This window comes from Mauremys mutica, chromosome 7 (genome assembly GCF_020497125.1).
Source record: "Mauremys mutica isolate MM-2020 ecotype Southern chromosome 7, ASM2049712v1, whole genome shotgun sequence".
Classification (NCBI taxonomy): Eukaryota; Metazoa; Chordata; order Testudines; family Geoemydidae; genus Mauremys; species Mauremys mutica.
The window spans coordinates 85,302,476-85,320,474 of NC_059078.1; the positions used below are offsets into that span (position 1 = coordinate 85,302,476).

The window sequence follows — 17,999 nt, forward strand, 5'->3', positions numbered from 1 at the left end:
ATCGTTCCCTTGAGTTCCTCTCCCTTGACTCCATCCTTAATTCCCTCCAACAAGACTTCTGCTCTCTTCACTTCACCAAGGTCTCTAGCAACCTCTTCATGGCCATATCTCAGGGCCCCTAGTCCACCTTCATCCTCTGATCTCTCTGCTACTTTTTAAACTACTGAGAATAAATGATTCCTTGAAATCTTGCCCTCCTTTGGTGTTCATATTCACAACACTGTTCTCTCCTAGTTCTCCTCATGCTTTTTTAATTGCTCCTTCAATGTTTCTTTTGACATGTCCCCCCTCTTCCTGTCTACTCACACTTTCCATGGACTCTGTCCTTTGTTGCACCCCACCACACACAGTTCTCTCGCACATGGTTTCAGTCTTTACACTCTTGACTGACATATCTATCTTTTCATTCTGGATTTGTCTCCCAGGATCCAGGCTCTTGTCTCAGACTGGCTCCCAGATGTCTTGCTGTCAGCTTAAACTTCACTTGGTCAAAACTGAATTCTCTATCTTCCACCGTCTCCACACCCTTCTATTTTTCTTCACTGCTGACACTACTACCATCCTCCCTACCCCTCTTCTTTTCCCCACATACACGCTGTGCCCAAATCCAAGTTTTGTCCACACAGCTAAAACTCTTGTTCATGCCCGCATTTTTCATAACTTCACCACTTCCTTAATCTGGCCTGACATCCATACCACCCTATTCCAGTCTATACGAAAAACAAATGCTGAGGTCATCTTCCCTTGCCTATTATTCTGACCATATTAAGTCCCCTCCCCATTACCTATTTCTTTTCCAACACACCAGTAGGGACCTGTGCAGATACAAAATTTGTATCCACATCCAATCCATTATCTGCAGAAATAGTCTGCAGATGTAAAGCAGATATCCACAAATTTGCAGGGCTCTACACACCAAGTTCAAGCTTCTTGTATTAATTTTCCAAGGCCCTTCATAACTGTCACTCTCTACTTATCCTATCTTGCCTCTGACAGCATCACCTCCAGGCCTTCTTTACTGTCAATGATGCCCTATTTGTCAGCTTCTCCTACATCGACCCTTACACACAGAACGCCCCTCAAACTCATTTGTAAGGCCACTATCTTCTCCTTTAAATCACTCTTCAAGACTCATTTCTACCCTGTCTCCTATAACAAATTAGCAAACTAACCAAGACTGGGTAGAGAGGTATTTGGGGATATTTGAATTTATGTAATTTTAAAAAATGTATAAAATATACATGCATTTCTTTATTGGCAGTTGTATGTTGCTTGGCATCTTAGATTATATATTTTCAAAGCACAAACTATGTCTTCTAATAAGTTCCTAGCACACTGCAGGCAGTACAATAATACAAGTAAACAACAGCAACAACTGTAGACAACTTACCTCTATGATTCAGTAGTGAACTGATATTTAGTAAGAGGCAGTTCTACTTAACTCTGGAAATTTGGAATTCAGTAATTATCACAAAGTCTTTAAGTTCAAATAATTTGTAAAGAAAATGCGTTGTCATGGATGAACAGATGGGAACATATTTATAAACAGCTATGCATCTGCCCCTACGAAAGCATTGGCCGTTTTCTTTAAAAGTTCCTTTCAAAAGACTGGGTAGTTAAAGAAGTTTATAATTAACTTACTTGTGAATCCAAGTCTTCTCCCTTTACGCACAGGTTAGCATCTATCACATTTAACCCAACCAAGAGCCCAACAATAACTGCTCCTTCTTCTTCCATCATCAGTGCATGATATTCATAAAATTCACTGTAAAGTAATAAAACGTCTTGTATCAGAATAATTATTTATTTCCTGCAACATTTTAACATATTGAGATTTATTAAGTCACTGCTAAATGGAGTGTAAATCTGAGTTGTTCCTGTAATTTTAGCCTTACTCTGATGTTCTTAAAGATTAATCAGATTTGTACATATTGTGACTTCATCACTGATGTTTAACTAAGAGGAAAGCAGGGACACTAGAAAATGCAGGAAAAGTGATAATTATGGGAAATAGTGCCACATATTTTGTAAAAATGCTAAAGGAAATCTTGTCATATTTGTGAAATGTTCTGGGGATACTTCACACATAGTGTATTTGAATTTTTAAGAGAATCGGGGCTTGAAATCAAAGGAGTAAGAAATCAGACAAGAGACTGGTGGGAGGAGGAAAAGGGCAGGAAGAGTTTCCTAAAGCTGTAGCAGTCGTTAAAGAAATGTATGCTCCACTAACAAAGTTACATGCCCAACAGACACTGTGTCAAAATCTCACCTCCTCTTCCTACTTCTCTGAATTTATTTTTGTTAAAAACAAAGTTTTGGGAGTATGCAACAGAAATACAGTGCTCTCAATAGAAAAGAGTGACAGACCATGACGAACACAAACTGAAAGCAATAGTTGAGTCAAATCACAGATATTTTGTTACAATAGATCTAGTGTAACTTCATGCACAACTAGTCTCATTGATTTCAGTAAGACTATACACACATATGAAGTTTACACATATGTTTTTAAGATCAGGGGCTTAATATTTAGAGCAGAGGTATATTGCAAATTCCTGAGTTACTGAGATGCACTGCCACTTCAAGATTAAGCCCCTTAAAATATATAGAATAAAATTTTCTAGAAGATTTTTTTTAAGAAAAGCTATTTCTGATAACTGTTACAACCCAATTCCAGAACTACATGCCTGGATAGGCCAGTAACTACTAGTTTATAAAAAGTTTCAATTCACAGCAACTCCACTGGTAAACTTTTTCATAAAGCTTTGGTTTTCTTATTGAGTGTGTGCGCTCAATTATTTTTTATATTTTAAAATTTATTTATTTAAGGTACTTGTAAGCAAACTGTCTGATAAGGACTAGGTGTGACGCAATGGAAATATTTTGTAATATTTTTATGAGTCCTGTTTGTGTCTCAGTTTCCCCTATATGCTGCATTGTTACCCAGTGGGTGGAAAGGGACTGTTTGCTTTCAGGACAGGCTGAGACACACAGGTGTGGATGTCACCTAGCTGTCTGGGCTTTAGTCTCCATATCAGTGGAGCATCTGAGAAGAGAATGGCAAATCCAATTGCCACGACATTGACACCTAGCAACCAATGACCCAGAGGGATAAAGATTTCCCCATCTCTCCTTAGGGAAGCTGAACAACAATCCCAAGTTCGAGATCAAAGTACTGCAGAGGTTGAGGTGGGGGATAACAGCTGGCTACTCACCTAGAGTCTGACAAAGGTGGTCAGACAGAGATACAAAGCTTGAACCAGTGAGTTCTCTACAGCTTGAACCAGTGGGCTCTGGGCTAACCAGAATGGACTATGCTTTAACCTTCAGTTCTCTATACTACCCTAAAGACTTCCTATGCAGTGTTCCAATAAACAAATAAAACCTACTGCTTTGACAGCAGTGTGTGACTGTTACTGCAAATGCTCGGTGAGATGCATTAACCTCTGAAGAGTGTATGAGTCTCCATGAGAAGTCTGTTGGACTTGCTGAACAGAGCTCACAGTGTGAAACAAGAGTGCTGAAGGCCCAGAGGTCCAGTCTAAGGAGGCGGTGAAGCCACATGGCTTACTTGGAGGAAAGGTGAGACCTCTGGCAGGTCTGGCACGCTGAAGGGAGCCTTCCTAGTGACCATTCCAAATCTGGGGCCATAGCACCAATCATGTGGATCTGTGACACTAGGTATTTGTCATTTATTTCAGTAACGAAAGCAACATGAGAAGTCTTAAGACTTTTTGTAGCTTATATAACTCATGCAGGAGAACTAGGGCTGTGAAGCAATTAAAAAAATTAATTGTGATTAATTGCGCTAGAATATCATTTATTTTAAATATTTTTGGATGTTTACAACATTTTCAAATATATTAATTTCAATTACAACACAGAATACAAAGTGTACAGTGCTCACTTTATATTTATTTTTATTACAAATATTTGCACTGTAAAAACAAAAACATCATATTTTTCAATTCACCTCATTGCTTGGAGGCCAAAACATCTCTGCAGTCCACCTCATAAAAGTACTGTAGTGCAATCTCTTTATCATGAAAGCTGAACTTACAGATGTAGAATTATGTACAAAAAAACCTGATAAAACAATGTAAAACATAAAACAATGTAAAACTTAGTTTAGAGCAGGGGTAGGCAACCTATGGCATGTGTGCCAAAGGCGGCACGCGAGCTGATTTTCAGTGGCACTCACACTGCCTGGGTCCTGGCCACCGGCCCAGGGGGCTCTATATTTTCATTTAATTTTAAATGAATTTTCTTAAACATTTTAAAAACCTTATTTACTTTACATACAACAATAGTTTAGTTAATATATTACAGACTTATAGAAAGAGACCTTCTGAAAACATTAAAATGTATTACTGGCACGCGACACCTTAAATTAGAGTGAATAAATGAAGACTCGGCACACCACTTCTGAAAGGTTGCCGATCCCTGGTTTAGAGCCTACAAGTCCACTCAGTCCTATTTCTTGGTCAGCCAATCACTCAGACAAACAAGGTTGGTTACAATTTGCAGGAGATAATGCTGTCTGTTTCTCATTTACAAACATACAATTCTCCCCCCAAGAGTACAGTCACAAATTTAATTGACGCTTTTTTTTTTTTTTTTTTTTAAACAAGCATCATCAGCATGGAAGCATGTCCTCTTGAACGGTGGCCGAAGTACGGAAGGGGCATACGAATGTTTAGCATATCTGGCATGTAAATAACTTGCCATCGTGGCTACAAAAGTGCCATGTGAACGCCTGTCCTCACTTTCAGGTGACACTGTACATAAGAAGCAGGCAGCAGTATTTCCCGTCAATGTAAACAAACTTGTTTGTCTTAGCGATTGGCAGAATAAGAAGTAGGACTGAGTGGACTTGTAGGCTTTAAAGTTTTACACTGTTTTGTTTTTGAGTGGAGTTACGTAAACAAAAAAAATCTGCATTTGTAAATTACACTTTTACAATAAAGAGATTGCACTACAGTACTTGTATGAGGTGAACTGAAAAATACAATTTCTTTTATCATTTTTATAGTGCATATATTTGTAATAAAAAATAATAATATAAAGTGAGCACTTTGCACTTTGTATTCTGTCATGTAATTGAAATCAATATTGAAAATGCAGAAAAAAAGTCCAAAAATATTTAATAAATTTCAATTGGTATTCTATTGTTATAAGTGCAATTAATTTTTTGAGTTAATCGCATAAGTTAACTGCAATTAATTGACAGCCCTAAGGATAACCAATTTTTTTCCCATGTGGGGAAGACCCTTATAGCCTGAATCTTGCCTGGAGCTTATAATGGAAGTTCATATATATTTCAACTGCAGTATCACAAACAAGAAGTTATAATGTAGTTACATTTTATGATATAGTAAAGTGCCAAATAAAACACTAGACTTGATTTCCTAAACAATTTTTATTAAAACTTAAAAAGATAAAATTTCAACAAAATCACTAACCTAAGGAGATCTCTTTGAATGATTAAACAGCGTAGATAATCAGCCATTTTTTTTTGCATTAATGCCAATCGTAACCAAGCCCGGGCACGGCCCAACGGTGTTCTGAAAAGAAAAAAAATTAGTCAGGATACAGCTGCACATCAATTAGTCTTATTGCCTTCATGAATCAGTTTGTTAATATGCAAATTCAGATTTTAAAGGTATTTAAAGTTATTATTTGAATAACACTCAATAATCAGTCAAGATACAAGGCACAATTTTTTTTTTTTTTTTTTTTTAGAAAAATAGGTAAAACACCAAACATTCTCATTGGTTAGTATAACTGTTAAAACATGCTGATTTGCAACCAAATATAGCCTTTACATTAAAAAAAAAAAAAGTACCAAATGTAAACTAAGAAGGAGACTATACTATATTTAATATATATTGCCATACATTTACTCATTCTTAATGTTTACATTCTTATGTTAGAAAATGGTGAATTTACTAGATGATAATTTTTTACTCAGGATTTGCTTCAAGTTGCATTTGGAAAACTGGAATTCAATTACAAATGTACAAAACAAGCATTTTGCATTTTTTATGAGCTAATGATCCAGAATACACAAGAAAAAAAAGTCTATCTAAACACGTTTCATTTAAAACTAACTGATTTATTAGACAAAGGGATCATTAACTCAAACCATGTCATAACAGATTTTTCACAGGATTTGTGGTATTAGTGGAATGGGTGGGAAGGTATACATGAGGTGATCCATCCAGGGTAGCAGAAGGGTGTTGCCCTTCAAGCCATGGCCAGAGCTGCCCTAGAGCAGTACAGGGACAGTTTCTTGTTCTTCTGCAAGTCAAAGAGATCCCAAAACAGTGTTCCCCATTGGGTGAACATCTCATTCAGAACAGAATCATGGAACTCCCATTCATGATCTGTGGGAAAACATCTGCGGAGACTGGCTGCTGGGGAGTTCTGCACACCTGTGCAGAGGGTTATATGGTTTCTGATACACCAATTCCAGAAACAACTGCACACGAGTGGACCAATGGACACTGCCTACTAAAAAAACTCCGGATTCAGGCAAATTGTGCACATGTGTACCCACGTGCGGAATACACAAAAGAACTATCACTGGAAGAAGCATATCTTGCTTCAAGAAAAACCTACTTTTCACCTTTTCTGGTGACCAGGCCCTAGACATACTGTATATACATAAGTCCTTACATAATATCTGTGCATACATGTCACAATATTGATAACAAATGTGACACTGGCTTTCATTTGAGTCCTCACATGACACACTTTGGTGAACTGGAACGTATAGGTCAGATCCACGAGACCCCTATAACCTCTCTACACCCCCTTGCCAGCTGGCATTAAGAGGTTCTTGGGTCACTCCACATCCTTTAAGTTTTCACAATTACTAGAGCTCATCTTCTCCCAACCTGTTTTTCTCCCCAAAGATTGGAAGACAAAAAACAAGCTTTCCTGCTTTTTCACCTCCCAGTCCGTTTCTCAATTTTGAATGAGCTTGTACAAATGAAAAACAAATTTTCTGCACCTGCTAACTAAAACTAAAACCACAATTAAGGCAAAAAACTTTTCTACATAACAAGCTGAAAGTATTTACATTTAGAAATATGTAAATACCAGCATTCACTCCATTGTAAAGACTGAACATAATACAGATACTTAATGAAGTACACAACATTGTGATATATTCATAAAGCTTAAGTTTAACCTCAAAAGTCAAATATGTTTTCCTCCTGATTCTGTATATACTTAAAAATGCACCACTCCTTTTTAACTCATTACAACTTGAGGAGGGCTCATTGATGTAGCTTTTTATAATTTAAATTATTTTAATAGACTACAGTAATTTTAGATTAACATAGGTTGTCATAATAAATTTAATTTTAAACATTTTTTCAAAAAAAAAATGTATTTAAGTAAAAAATCCAATTTAAAACAAAACAAACAAAAAAAACCCTTACATTATTGATTTTATCCACCTTGTAACTAGAAATGTTTTCATAGATTTATTTTTGAAAATATTTGAAGGAAAATAGTTTTTGTTTGGATGCCAACATTTTCCAGCAGTGTTTGCAACCCAAACAGTGCAGTACTGTGCTACTGCATGAGAATCAGAGAGTGAAAACAACCACTATTTTAATTGTCCGAGCAAAGTACTGTGTAGAAAGTAAAAACAACAAAAAACAAAATGGTAAAATATAATTTCTTTTTTATTGGTTAAGGAACTTATACTAATACAGGGAAGAAAAATAGATTATTCTTAATCTGACAGTGTCCTTTTAAAAATGTTTACAACAGAAGTTCAAAAAAATTATTTTATTTAGAAAAAATTGGAGAATATCTTGCAAACAGACCCATCAAGAGAAATTTAGAGCCCAGGTACATCAAGTTTGCTGGGGGCCCACCCCCTTCCATTTTACCCCAGTTACAGAAGTTCGGGGGGCCCCACAGGTTAGGGCCTCTGTACAGTTGTCAACCCCTGTCCCCAATATTTTCAGCCCTGCTTTCAAATCCTCACAAAGTCAGAATGGTTTGAAAGAGAAGCATGTGGACATCCACTAACAAACTGTGCAGGGAGGTCCAGTTCTTGCGACCCACACAAACTGAATCCTATAAATTTTGCACAGCTCTATCTTTAGACAGATATCTTTTTTCAAGATAGTTTTACTAACATAAAGGTGTGTCCCAAACACTGAACAAAATGCAAAGAGGATGAATACATAACGGACTGGGAAACTCTATTAGATGCTATACATTTCCTAGCATACGAAGCAAACTAAACTGCATCACTGAGAGTCACTGCAATGGTCTAGTGACTGTGCTGTTTGCCACAATATGAGGATTAGAGTTACATCCTCCAGCTGATGCCATGGGAGCATCATGTACTTGAAATAAGGCTAGCGGTAAACAAATAAACTTGAGGATTCCAAAAGACACCAGCACACCAAAAATAATAAAACATTTACAAGACTGTCTCAATCACCTTATTTTTTCCCCCCAATAATTAGATACCAGCAACACCAGTTGATATCATATACATCATATTTGATGCTGGAAATAGAGTCAAGATTTCATATAACGTCTGATCAAGCTAAGAATGGGAAGGCAGGTGGATTACTGTTCACTAGCTAACCTACAAGACAGTCTTTATTATACTATTTTTATGCAACATTTGGAAAATTAGTACAACTGAGACATAAGGGTATTACTTTTGCAGGTAGCATGGGTTGTTATAGCAGGGATAAAGAAGAGACAAGACAGAACTGGGAGTGCTATCAAATCAGTATCTTAGATGTCTGAATACTAATGTGAGAAGTCTGGGGAATAAGAGGGGAAAAACTTGAAATGATAGTAAATAAACACAACTATGACATAGTTGGCATCACAGAGTCCTGGTAGGAAATATGCATGGCTGGAATATTGGTATAGAAGGGTATTGCTCAGGAAGGACAGGCGGGGAAAAAGGGAGGTGTTGCCTTATATATTAAAAAAGTATACACTTGGACTGAGGTTGAGATGGAAATAGGAGACAGACCTGTTGAAAGTCCCTGGGTAAGGACAAAAGGGGTAAAAAAACAAGGATGATGCCATGGTAGGGGTCTACTATAGACCACCTAACCAAGAAGAAGAGGTAGATGAGGCTTTTTTTAAACAACTAACAAAATCATCCAAAGAACAGGACATGGTGTTGATGGGGGACTTCAACTACTCAGATGTCTGTGAGGAAAATAACACAGCAGGGCACAGATTATCCAATAAATTCTTGGAATGTATTGGAGACAATTTTTTATTTCAGAAGGTAGAGAAAGCTACCAGGGGAGAGGCTGTTCTAGATTTGATTTTGACAAATAGGGAGGAACTGGTTGAGAATTTGAAAGTGGAAGGCAGCTTCAGTGAAAGTGATCATGAAATGATAGAGTTCATGACTCTAAGGAATGGTAGGAGGGAGAACAGCACAATAAAGACAATGGATTCCAGGAAGGCAGACTTTAGGAAACTCAGGGAGTTGGTAGGTAAAACCTCATGGGAAGCAAGTCTAAGGGGAAAAACAATTGAAGACAGTTGGCAGTTTTTCAAAGAGACATTAGTAAGGACACAAGAGGAAACTATCCCACTGTGTAGGAAAGATGGAAAGTATGGCAAGAGACCACTCTGGCTTAACCAGGAGAACTTCAAGTATCAAAAAATAAAAAAAAAGAGTCCTACAAAAAGTGGAAACTAGGTCAAATTACAAAGAATGAATATAAACAAATAACACAAGTATGTAGGTTCAAAATTAGAAAGGGCAAGGCACAAAACGAGATCAAACTAACTAGAGACATTAGGGTGATAAGAAAACATTCTACAAATACATTAGAAGCAAGAGGAAGACCAATGACAGGATAGGCCCGTTACTCAATGGGGGGGGGGTGGCGGAGGAAGGGGAATAACAACAGAAAATGTGGAAATGGCAGAGGTGCTTAATGAGTTCTTTGTTTCGGTTTTCACCAAGAAGGTTGGTGGAGATTGGACATCTAACATATTGATTGCCAGTAAAAATGAGGTAGGATCAGAAGAGGCTAAAATAGGGAAAGAACAAGTTAAAAATTACTTAGAGGGTAGTTATCCGTGGGTCTCAGTCATTCTGGAAGGACATAATGAGTGGAGTTCCACAGGGATCAGTTCTGGGGCTGGTTCTGTTCAATATCTTCATCAACGATTTAGATAATGGCATAGAGAGTATACTGATAAAGTTTGCAGCTGATACCAAGCTGCGAGGGGTTGCAAGTGCTTTGGAGGATAGGATTAAAATTCAAAATGATCTGGACAAACTGGAGAAATAGTATGACATAAACAGGATGAAATTCAATAAAGGACAAATGCAAAGTACTCCATATAGGAAAGAAAAATCAGTTGCACATATACAAAATGGGAAATGACTGCCTAGGAAGCAGTACTGCAAAAAGGGATCTGTGGGTCATAGTGGACCACAAGCAAAATATGAGTCAACAGTATAATGCCATTACAAAAAAAGCAATCATTCTGGGATGTATTAGCAGGAGTGTTGTAAGCAAGACATGAGAAGTAATTCTTCCGCTCCACTCCGTGCTGATTAGGCTTCAGCTGGAATAGTGTGTCCAGTTCTGGGCGCCACATTTCAGGAAGGATGTGGACAAATTGGAGAGTCCAGAGAAGAGTGACAAAAATGATTAAAGGTCTAGAAAACATGACCTATGAGGGAAGTTTGAAAAAATTGGGTTTGTTGAGTCTGGAAAAGAGAAGACTGAGAGGGGACATGATAACAGTTTTCAAGTACATAAAATATTATGAGAAGGAGGGAGAAAAATTGTTTTTCTTAACCTCTGAGGACAGGACAAGAAACAATGGGCTTAAACTGCAGCAAGGGAGGTTTACATTGGACATTAGGAAAAACTTCCTAACTGTCAGGGTGGTTAAGCACTGGAATAAATTGCCTAGGGAGGTTGTGGAATCTCCATCACTGGAGATTTTTAAGAGCAGATTAAACAAACACCTGTCTGGAATGGTCTAGATAATACTTAGTCCTGCCATGAGTGCAGGAGACTGGACTAGATGACCTCTCAAAGTCCCTTCCAGTCCTATTCTTCTATGATTCTACCAACACAATAAAAGGCATTTCATTTTTAAAGTATTTAGCTTCTTCAATGTGAGAAAGGTTCTTCTTCTAAATTCTCTCAACGCAGTATCTAAAATCCAAGTACTAGTTTTGGCACAATATATTTTGCACTTTAAGGGTCTGAGCCCTTCCATTGACTCTAATGGGCACTGGATCAGGCCCTAAACCTTTATTGCAGCAAATGTTATGTTTTTACCAACACTACTCACTTGAGGCCAGGTAAATCTCTGACGCTAGCTGCTATCTCCTCAGCTTCTGGGTACAACTTCTCCACAAGTTCCAGTGGGCCCCAGATTGTTTTATTGTAACTTAGAAAAGATTTTCTTACTGAGAAAAGGAAAACATAATAATTTAGTTGACAATTTAAGTTAGTTAGCTCACTCTCTCACATAGAGTTCACAACAGCATACCTGGGTTAGAAATTGTCTACATAAATTGTTTTAAAATAATATACTGTGAATACAAGTATTTATATAACAAACTTTGATTAACCTTTAAAAGTAAGTCAGAGTGGTTTGGGAATTTCTAAAAAGAATCTTATAAAGTAGCAATTCTGTTTTCATGTTTGAAACAGACATGCTGAAGCATAACCATGTCAATGTAAGAGTAACAGTGAAATGAAATCAAGATATAAGTAACATGCATTTGATCCTGGAAACTGATAAAACATATAGTCACTTAGGGATATCTTACAAAGAAGAAAAAAGTGGAAGTGTGTAAAAAAATGTTGTTATGGTTATCAGTACTTCATAAGAATGGCCATACTGGGTCAGACCAAAGGTCCATCTAGCCCAGTATCCTATCTTTTGACAGTGGCCAATGTCAGGTGCTCCAGAGGGAATGAACAGAAGAGGTAATCTTCAAGTGATCCATTCCCTGTCGCTCATTCTCGGCTTCTAGCAAACAGAGGCTAAAGACACCATCTCTGCCCATCCTGGCCAACAGCCACTGATAGACCTCTCCTCCATGAATTTATCTAGTTCTTTTTTTAACCCTGTTACAGTCTTGGCCTTCACAACATTCTCTGGCAAGGAGTTCCACAGGCTGACTGTGCGTTGTATGAAGAAATACTTCCTTTTGTTTGTTTTAAACCTGCTACCTATTAATTTCATTTGGTGACCCCTAGTTCTTGTGTTTATGAGGAGGAGTAAATAACATTTCCTTACTCACTTTCTCAACACCAGTCATGATTTTATAGACCTCTATCATACCGCCCATGAGTCATCTATTTTCCAAGCTGAAAAGTCTTAGTCTTATTAATCTCTCCTCATATAGCAGCTGTTCTACACCCCTAATAATTTTTGTTGCTCTTTTCTGAACCTTTTCCAATTCCAATATATCTTTTCTGAGATGGAGCGACCACAACTGCACAAAGTATTCAAGATGTGAGCATACCGTGGATTTATATAGAAGCAATATGATATTTTCTGTCTTATTATCTATCCCTTTCTTAATGATTCCCAACATTCTGTTTGCTTTTTTGACTGCTGCTGCACATTGAGTGGATGTTTTCAGAGAACTATCCACAACTCCAAGATCTCTTTTTTGAGTGGTAACAGCTTCAGATTTACTATAGAGTGCTATACATATTCAAACTGTTGTACAAAGAGGATAATGCATCACATTCTAGAAACAAAATTTCAAAATGGTTTGGGACAGGAAATACATGAATAAAATGATTACTGCACCTTTAAGACCATGTTTAAGGCAGTGCTCCATAACGACAAAGAACTGTTGCAAAGGTGGATAGTCAGAATCCAGAGTACGGCCAAAGCTCAAAGCTGATTCAATCAGTCCTTTGATACTCAATTTAGCCATGTTCAGCAAATTTGCTCTTTCTACAGCTGTGGGGTCTTTTACAGCTAAAACAAAGGAAAAATAAGCATATTTCAATTATGAAAGCAAAAAAATTCACTAAATGCTTTCCTGTTCAAAGCACTTTGATCCCAATCTGTATTTAATCAAAGGAATAAAATCCATTAACTGCTGTAAAGTCACAGTGCCATAAAACAGCATGCACTCCAAAACAAACACGCTTACACATCTTATGTTTGTGTAATATGTAAATAAAAATGAAGTAGGCTGTTATTGCCTTCCATTCTTCCATGCACTATATGGATGTCATAATTTGAGTCACACTATTGTCTCAATTCATCTCAGCACTGGTCAGGACCAGAAGGGCAACCTAGCTTGGCTTGGAAGACAAGTGAAATCAGCACTGACAATGAATATGGAAAAAGCAATGAAAAAAAAAATCAGCTGGTTAACAGGGCTCAGAGACTCTTCTATGATACCAAAGCTGCGTTCACACATGTATAAGAGATGTGTCTCATTAATATAGTATATCCAGCAACATTATTTGAATCCAAGTTATGCATCCAGCACAGAAACAGATGTCAATTATCTCTTTAACATATAACCAGTTTGTATTGTAAGCCCTAATTCCACAAAGACTTAGGCCTGAATTTAACTTTACACACTGTAAAGTCCCTCTGACTACATTCTATGAGTAGAACATGGTTAAGCACATGCATAAGCATTTGTAAGATCAGGACATAGTTCCTCACCCACTAGCATAATATTGTAGTTTTGGTTTACAGTTCTACACAGGAAAGTTTAAAGTGGACACACAAAACCAAGTTTATTTTCCGTATTTTTTTAAAATTCATTAAAACATTTCTACCCATAATACATAGAACTTCCCAAAGCAATCTAAATTGAGAGATCAAAGAGATCACATGAGAATCTAAGCTTTCTTTCTTTCAAGTTTCTAGCCCTTACTGTTATAAATAAAAGTTTGAAAAGGCAAATAACTCAAAATGTATCTTTTTATATCTCATGATTTTTAACCCAGTCTTGTGATATTTTGGGGCCTGACTCATGGTTTTTATGCTCCTATTTTCAAATATATTATAAGTGGCCTTTGCCTAAGTTCCCTCTAAGCGCTGCGCAGGTGCTCAGGCTGCGGCGGGGGGAGATGCTTTTCCCCACCAGCCCCAGCCCAGCCCCGCACCTGCCATGGCTGGGGGAGAGATGCCTATCCCGCGGCCCCAGCCCCAGAGCTACCGTGGCGGGGAGAGGCGCCTCTCCCCCCAAGCCCAGGTGCTGCCACAGGGAGAGAGAGCTGGAGGGAGTCCTCTCTCCCCACCATAGCCCTGGGGCAGCCTGCACTCCAAACCCTCATCTCCAGCCCCACCCCAGAGCCCACACCCCCAGCTGGAACTCTCACTCCCTCCTCCCCCCCCCGCATCCCAAACCTCTGCCCCAAGCCCTCTCCCACACTCCGAACCCCTTGGCCCCATCCCCACCACGTTAATTTTGTTATGTGCACCAATATGGAGGTGATGTATCACACATCACTACATATTGGTGCACATAACAAAATTAATTCCGCACATGCATGGGAAAAATTAAAGGGAACACTGGCCTTTACTCTCAGATCTCTTTTGGTAGGTTCCCTCTAAATGGAACAGAATAACTATAAAGGGCTAAACCCTGCTCACTTTACTCAAGAATGTCAATGAGACTGCTCATATATGACACTAGAGAAACAAGGTGAGTGAGGTAATATCTTTTACTGGACCAACCTGCTTTTGAGCCACCCATAGAGCTCTTCTTCAGGTCTGGGAAATGTACTCTGAGCATCACAGCTAAATGCAAGGTGGAACAGACTGAATATGTGCTAACTACTTATGCTAAACAATCTGTTCCACCATACATTTAGCTATGACACAGAGTACATTTCCGAGACCGGAAGAGGAGATCTGTGTGGCTCAAAAGCTTGGCTTTCTCACCAACAAAAGTTGGTCCAACAAAATATATTATTACCTCACCCACCTTGTCTCTCTAACATCCTGGGACCGACATGGCCATGACTATGCTGCATACACTGGCTTTAATGGACTTGTGGAAGTTAAGCAAGATTTGGCCCTAAGAGATCGTATTCTTTCAATATGGATATACAGCAGGGGTAGGCAACCTATGGCACGTGTGCCGAAGGTGCGAGCTGATTTTCAGCGGCACACTCACTGCCTGGGTCCTGGCCACTGGTCTGGGGGGGCTCTGCATTTTAATTTAATTTTAAATGAAGTTTCTTAAACATTTTAAAAACCTTATTTACTTTACATACAACAGTAATTTAGTTATATATTATAGACTTATAGAAAGAGACCTTCTAAAAACATTAAAATGTATTACTGGCACATGAAACCTTAAATTAGAGTGAATAAATGAAGACTCGGCACACCACTTCTGAAAGGTTGCCCACCCCGATATACAGTTTCCATTAGTAGAGTGTTGGATATTCATTGCATATATAAATAGTATCCACAACAGGAAATATGATTAGTCACTGACAATTACAGCTTATTTGTCAAAGTCACCATGATTTAGGACCTCGTTGGGAGCCAACAGAAGATACTGACTGTTTCTCTTTTATTACGGAAAAAAGTGCCTTTGATAATAGCAAAGACTCATGCATCCACTTGGTTCTCACAGAAGACAGATAAAGTCTGAAAAAAACAGAAACTTAGATAGCTTTAAATGATCAGTCCTCCCTTAGCCCCTGATCCTGCGCCATTATGTGACCAGCTACAACATGGGGTCCCACTGATTTCACTGGGATTCAAGGCAGACACAAAGTTCCAGTGTAGCAGGTCGTGTTGCTGGATAGGGGCCAGCTGGACCATTTCTGGAAACCTCTTGTATTCTGTAAATTTACACATCATTCAAGTGCACACATTGAGAGTTCAGGCACTTCCTAACTAGACTAAGATGGGCCATTCAGTTGAACCCTTTTATGATTTAAGTCCTATTTTTTTTAATTGAACCATTTCGCTATATATCAGGATGGCAACCTGCACATGCCCATGCTTTAACACAACTGGGACTATCATTCTACTTCACTATTCAAGGAGTGGCACCATGCCCAAGATGGCACAGATTCAAAAATGTTTATAAACGATACAGATGCAAGGGGGGAGTCACAGGGTAGCTGGCCCTTTAATGGGAGTTGGGCCCAGCCTCACCTTTGACAGATCAGCCGCCTCCCAGCTGAGACTGATCTAAGGTTGCCAAGCCTCCAGGATTGGCCTGGAGTCTCCAGGAATTAAAGATTATGGCAGGTGATGAAATCTCCAGAAATACACCCAACCAAAATTGGCAACCCTGGACTGATCAGCTGGGAATCAGGTGACTATGAAAGTCAGTGAGCTGCTCAGTTAGACTGTAAAGTTGCAGGCAGTGGGAGGTCCAAGGATGCTGTAGAAAGTAGGTTTCACTAGGAGGGTGGTGAAGCACTGGAATGGGTTACCTAGGGAGATGGTGGCATCTCCTTCCTTAGAGGTTTTTAAGGTCTGGCTTGACAAAGCCCTAGCTGGGATGATTTAGTTGGTGTTGGTCCTGCTTTGAACAGGGGGTTGAACTAGATGACCTCCTGAGGTCCCTTCCAACCCTGATAGTCTATGCGCAAAGGCAGATCCTTCTCTATTGAAAAGCACTCCAAACAATCATGCTTATCTTTCTTTCCCAAAAAAGAACCAATTTCCCATCACCACCCCACCCCCCATGCAATCACACGGGCTAAGGCTCTCCCATTGCTCTGCCCTCCCCAGTCCCCACAAAACCTCTGGTGGGCTTCTCCCTGCGAGGCAGCCGCCACCCCCGCAGCCAGACAGCACCTCGCCCAGCAGCCGCCCGCCAGCGGCTGTCTGCCCCGCGGGGGGCAGGCGCCCGCTCCGCCCCCCACACGCCGACAAGCATCGTTCTCGGGGGTTCCGCTCCTTTGTCACCGCGCTGCCCGGTGTTGCTCGGACCCGTTGTCCGCAGGGAGCCGCGGCCTGGTGCCTGGTTACCTGCCCGGCCGCCCCGCCCCGCCTCCCCCGGGAGCAGGCGGCTCCCCCACACCGCCCGCCTCGGGCGCGCAGAAGCGGCTGGAGCCACCCCAAGTTCTGCCGCGAGGCGGCCAGGCCAGGCCAGGCACCGACCAGCAGCCGCCGCCTCGGGCTGCTGCCGGACGGGGGCTGCGCGCTGCACAGGGCGCCGCCTCACCCCGTTACCGCCCCCCCGCCCCCAGCGGGGAGCCCCAGTGCGGCCTGCCCCCGGCGAGCGGGGAACAGAGGCGCCCCTTACCCATGGCCACACAACAGCAGCCAGCTCGTCACGGGCGGGCTTCCCTTGCACGGCTCCGTCTCCTCCGCTCCCCCGTTACAATCCGCTGTGCGCCCCCGGCGGCAGGAGGACCTGCTCCTCTCTGCCCACCCCCGAGCGCAACCAGCTAGGAGTGGCTGCTTCTGGACGCAGGGCAGAGCGCAGCGTCGGCCCCCCCCCCCAGGCTCCAGCCACACAGAATAGCCGCTGCTCGACCGGGGCTGACGCCGCAAAACGGGTCTAGAGCCAGCCTTGCCCCACACCTGAGGATTGAACGGGAGGCAACTATGGGGCCAATCCTGACCCTCCTCTTTCATAAATAGCCCAAACTACACAGGGATCAGCTGCCACCAGCGCCCTCCACAGGCGGGTAGCAATGGCCCCAGGGGGGGCTTATAACAACCAGTACAGAGAAAACGTTAGCCTCTTTCACTTCTGCACGTATGCATTCAGGTACCCTGTCTGACCTAATGCGTGTGCTTTCCTTTTGTATTAACAAATGGGCGTATTTTGCATTGCACAGCCGAGTGCTGTTGTAGCTTTAGGTTGTAAACCCTTGAGGGAACGGATTGTCTCTTCTTTAATTGTACAGCACCCACGCTTTGCGCGGTACGGTTACATAAATATTTTATGAGTGTTCCCCACCTTAGGTAGATTTTGTTTATGCACCAATAAACTATTCCCTTCTACTTGTCAAAAGTACTTGAAGAAGAGAAGGCCAAGCTTGACA

At 40.5% G+C, this 17,999-nt stretch overlaps 1 protein-coding gene across 3 annotated transcripts in view; it reads right to left on the reverse strand.

Moving 5' to 3' along the window:
* The window catches only part of RUFY2 (RUN and FYVE domain containing 2), a 66,957-nt gene extending 49,522 nt beyond the window's left edge, over positions 1-17,435 (reverse strand). For all 3 annotated transcript variants that reach the window (XM_045025568.1, XM_045025569.1, XR_006581297.1), the window contains exons 1-5: positions 17,252-17,435; positions 12,811-12,984; positions 11,332-11,449; positions 5,463-5,564; positions 1,642-1,765 (exon numbers count right to left, since the gene is read on the reverse strand). In XM_045025568.1, coding sequence (XP_044881503.1) covers positions 1,642-1,765; positions 5,463-5,564; positions 11,332-11,449; positions 12,811-12,984; positions 17,252-17,255 — 522 coding nt within the window. In that variant the 5' untranslated portion in view covers positions 17,256-17,435. The remainder of the gene's footprint in view (positions 1-1,641; positions 1,766-5,462; positions 5,565-11,331; positions 11,450-12,810; positions 12,985-17,251) is intronic.
* Between the last annotated feature and the right edge of the window lie 564 nt (positions 17,436-17,999).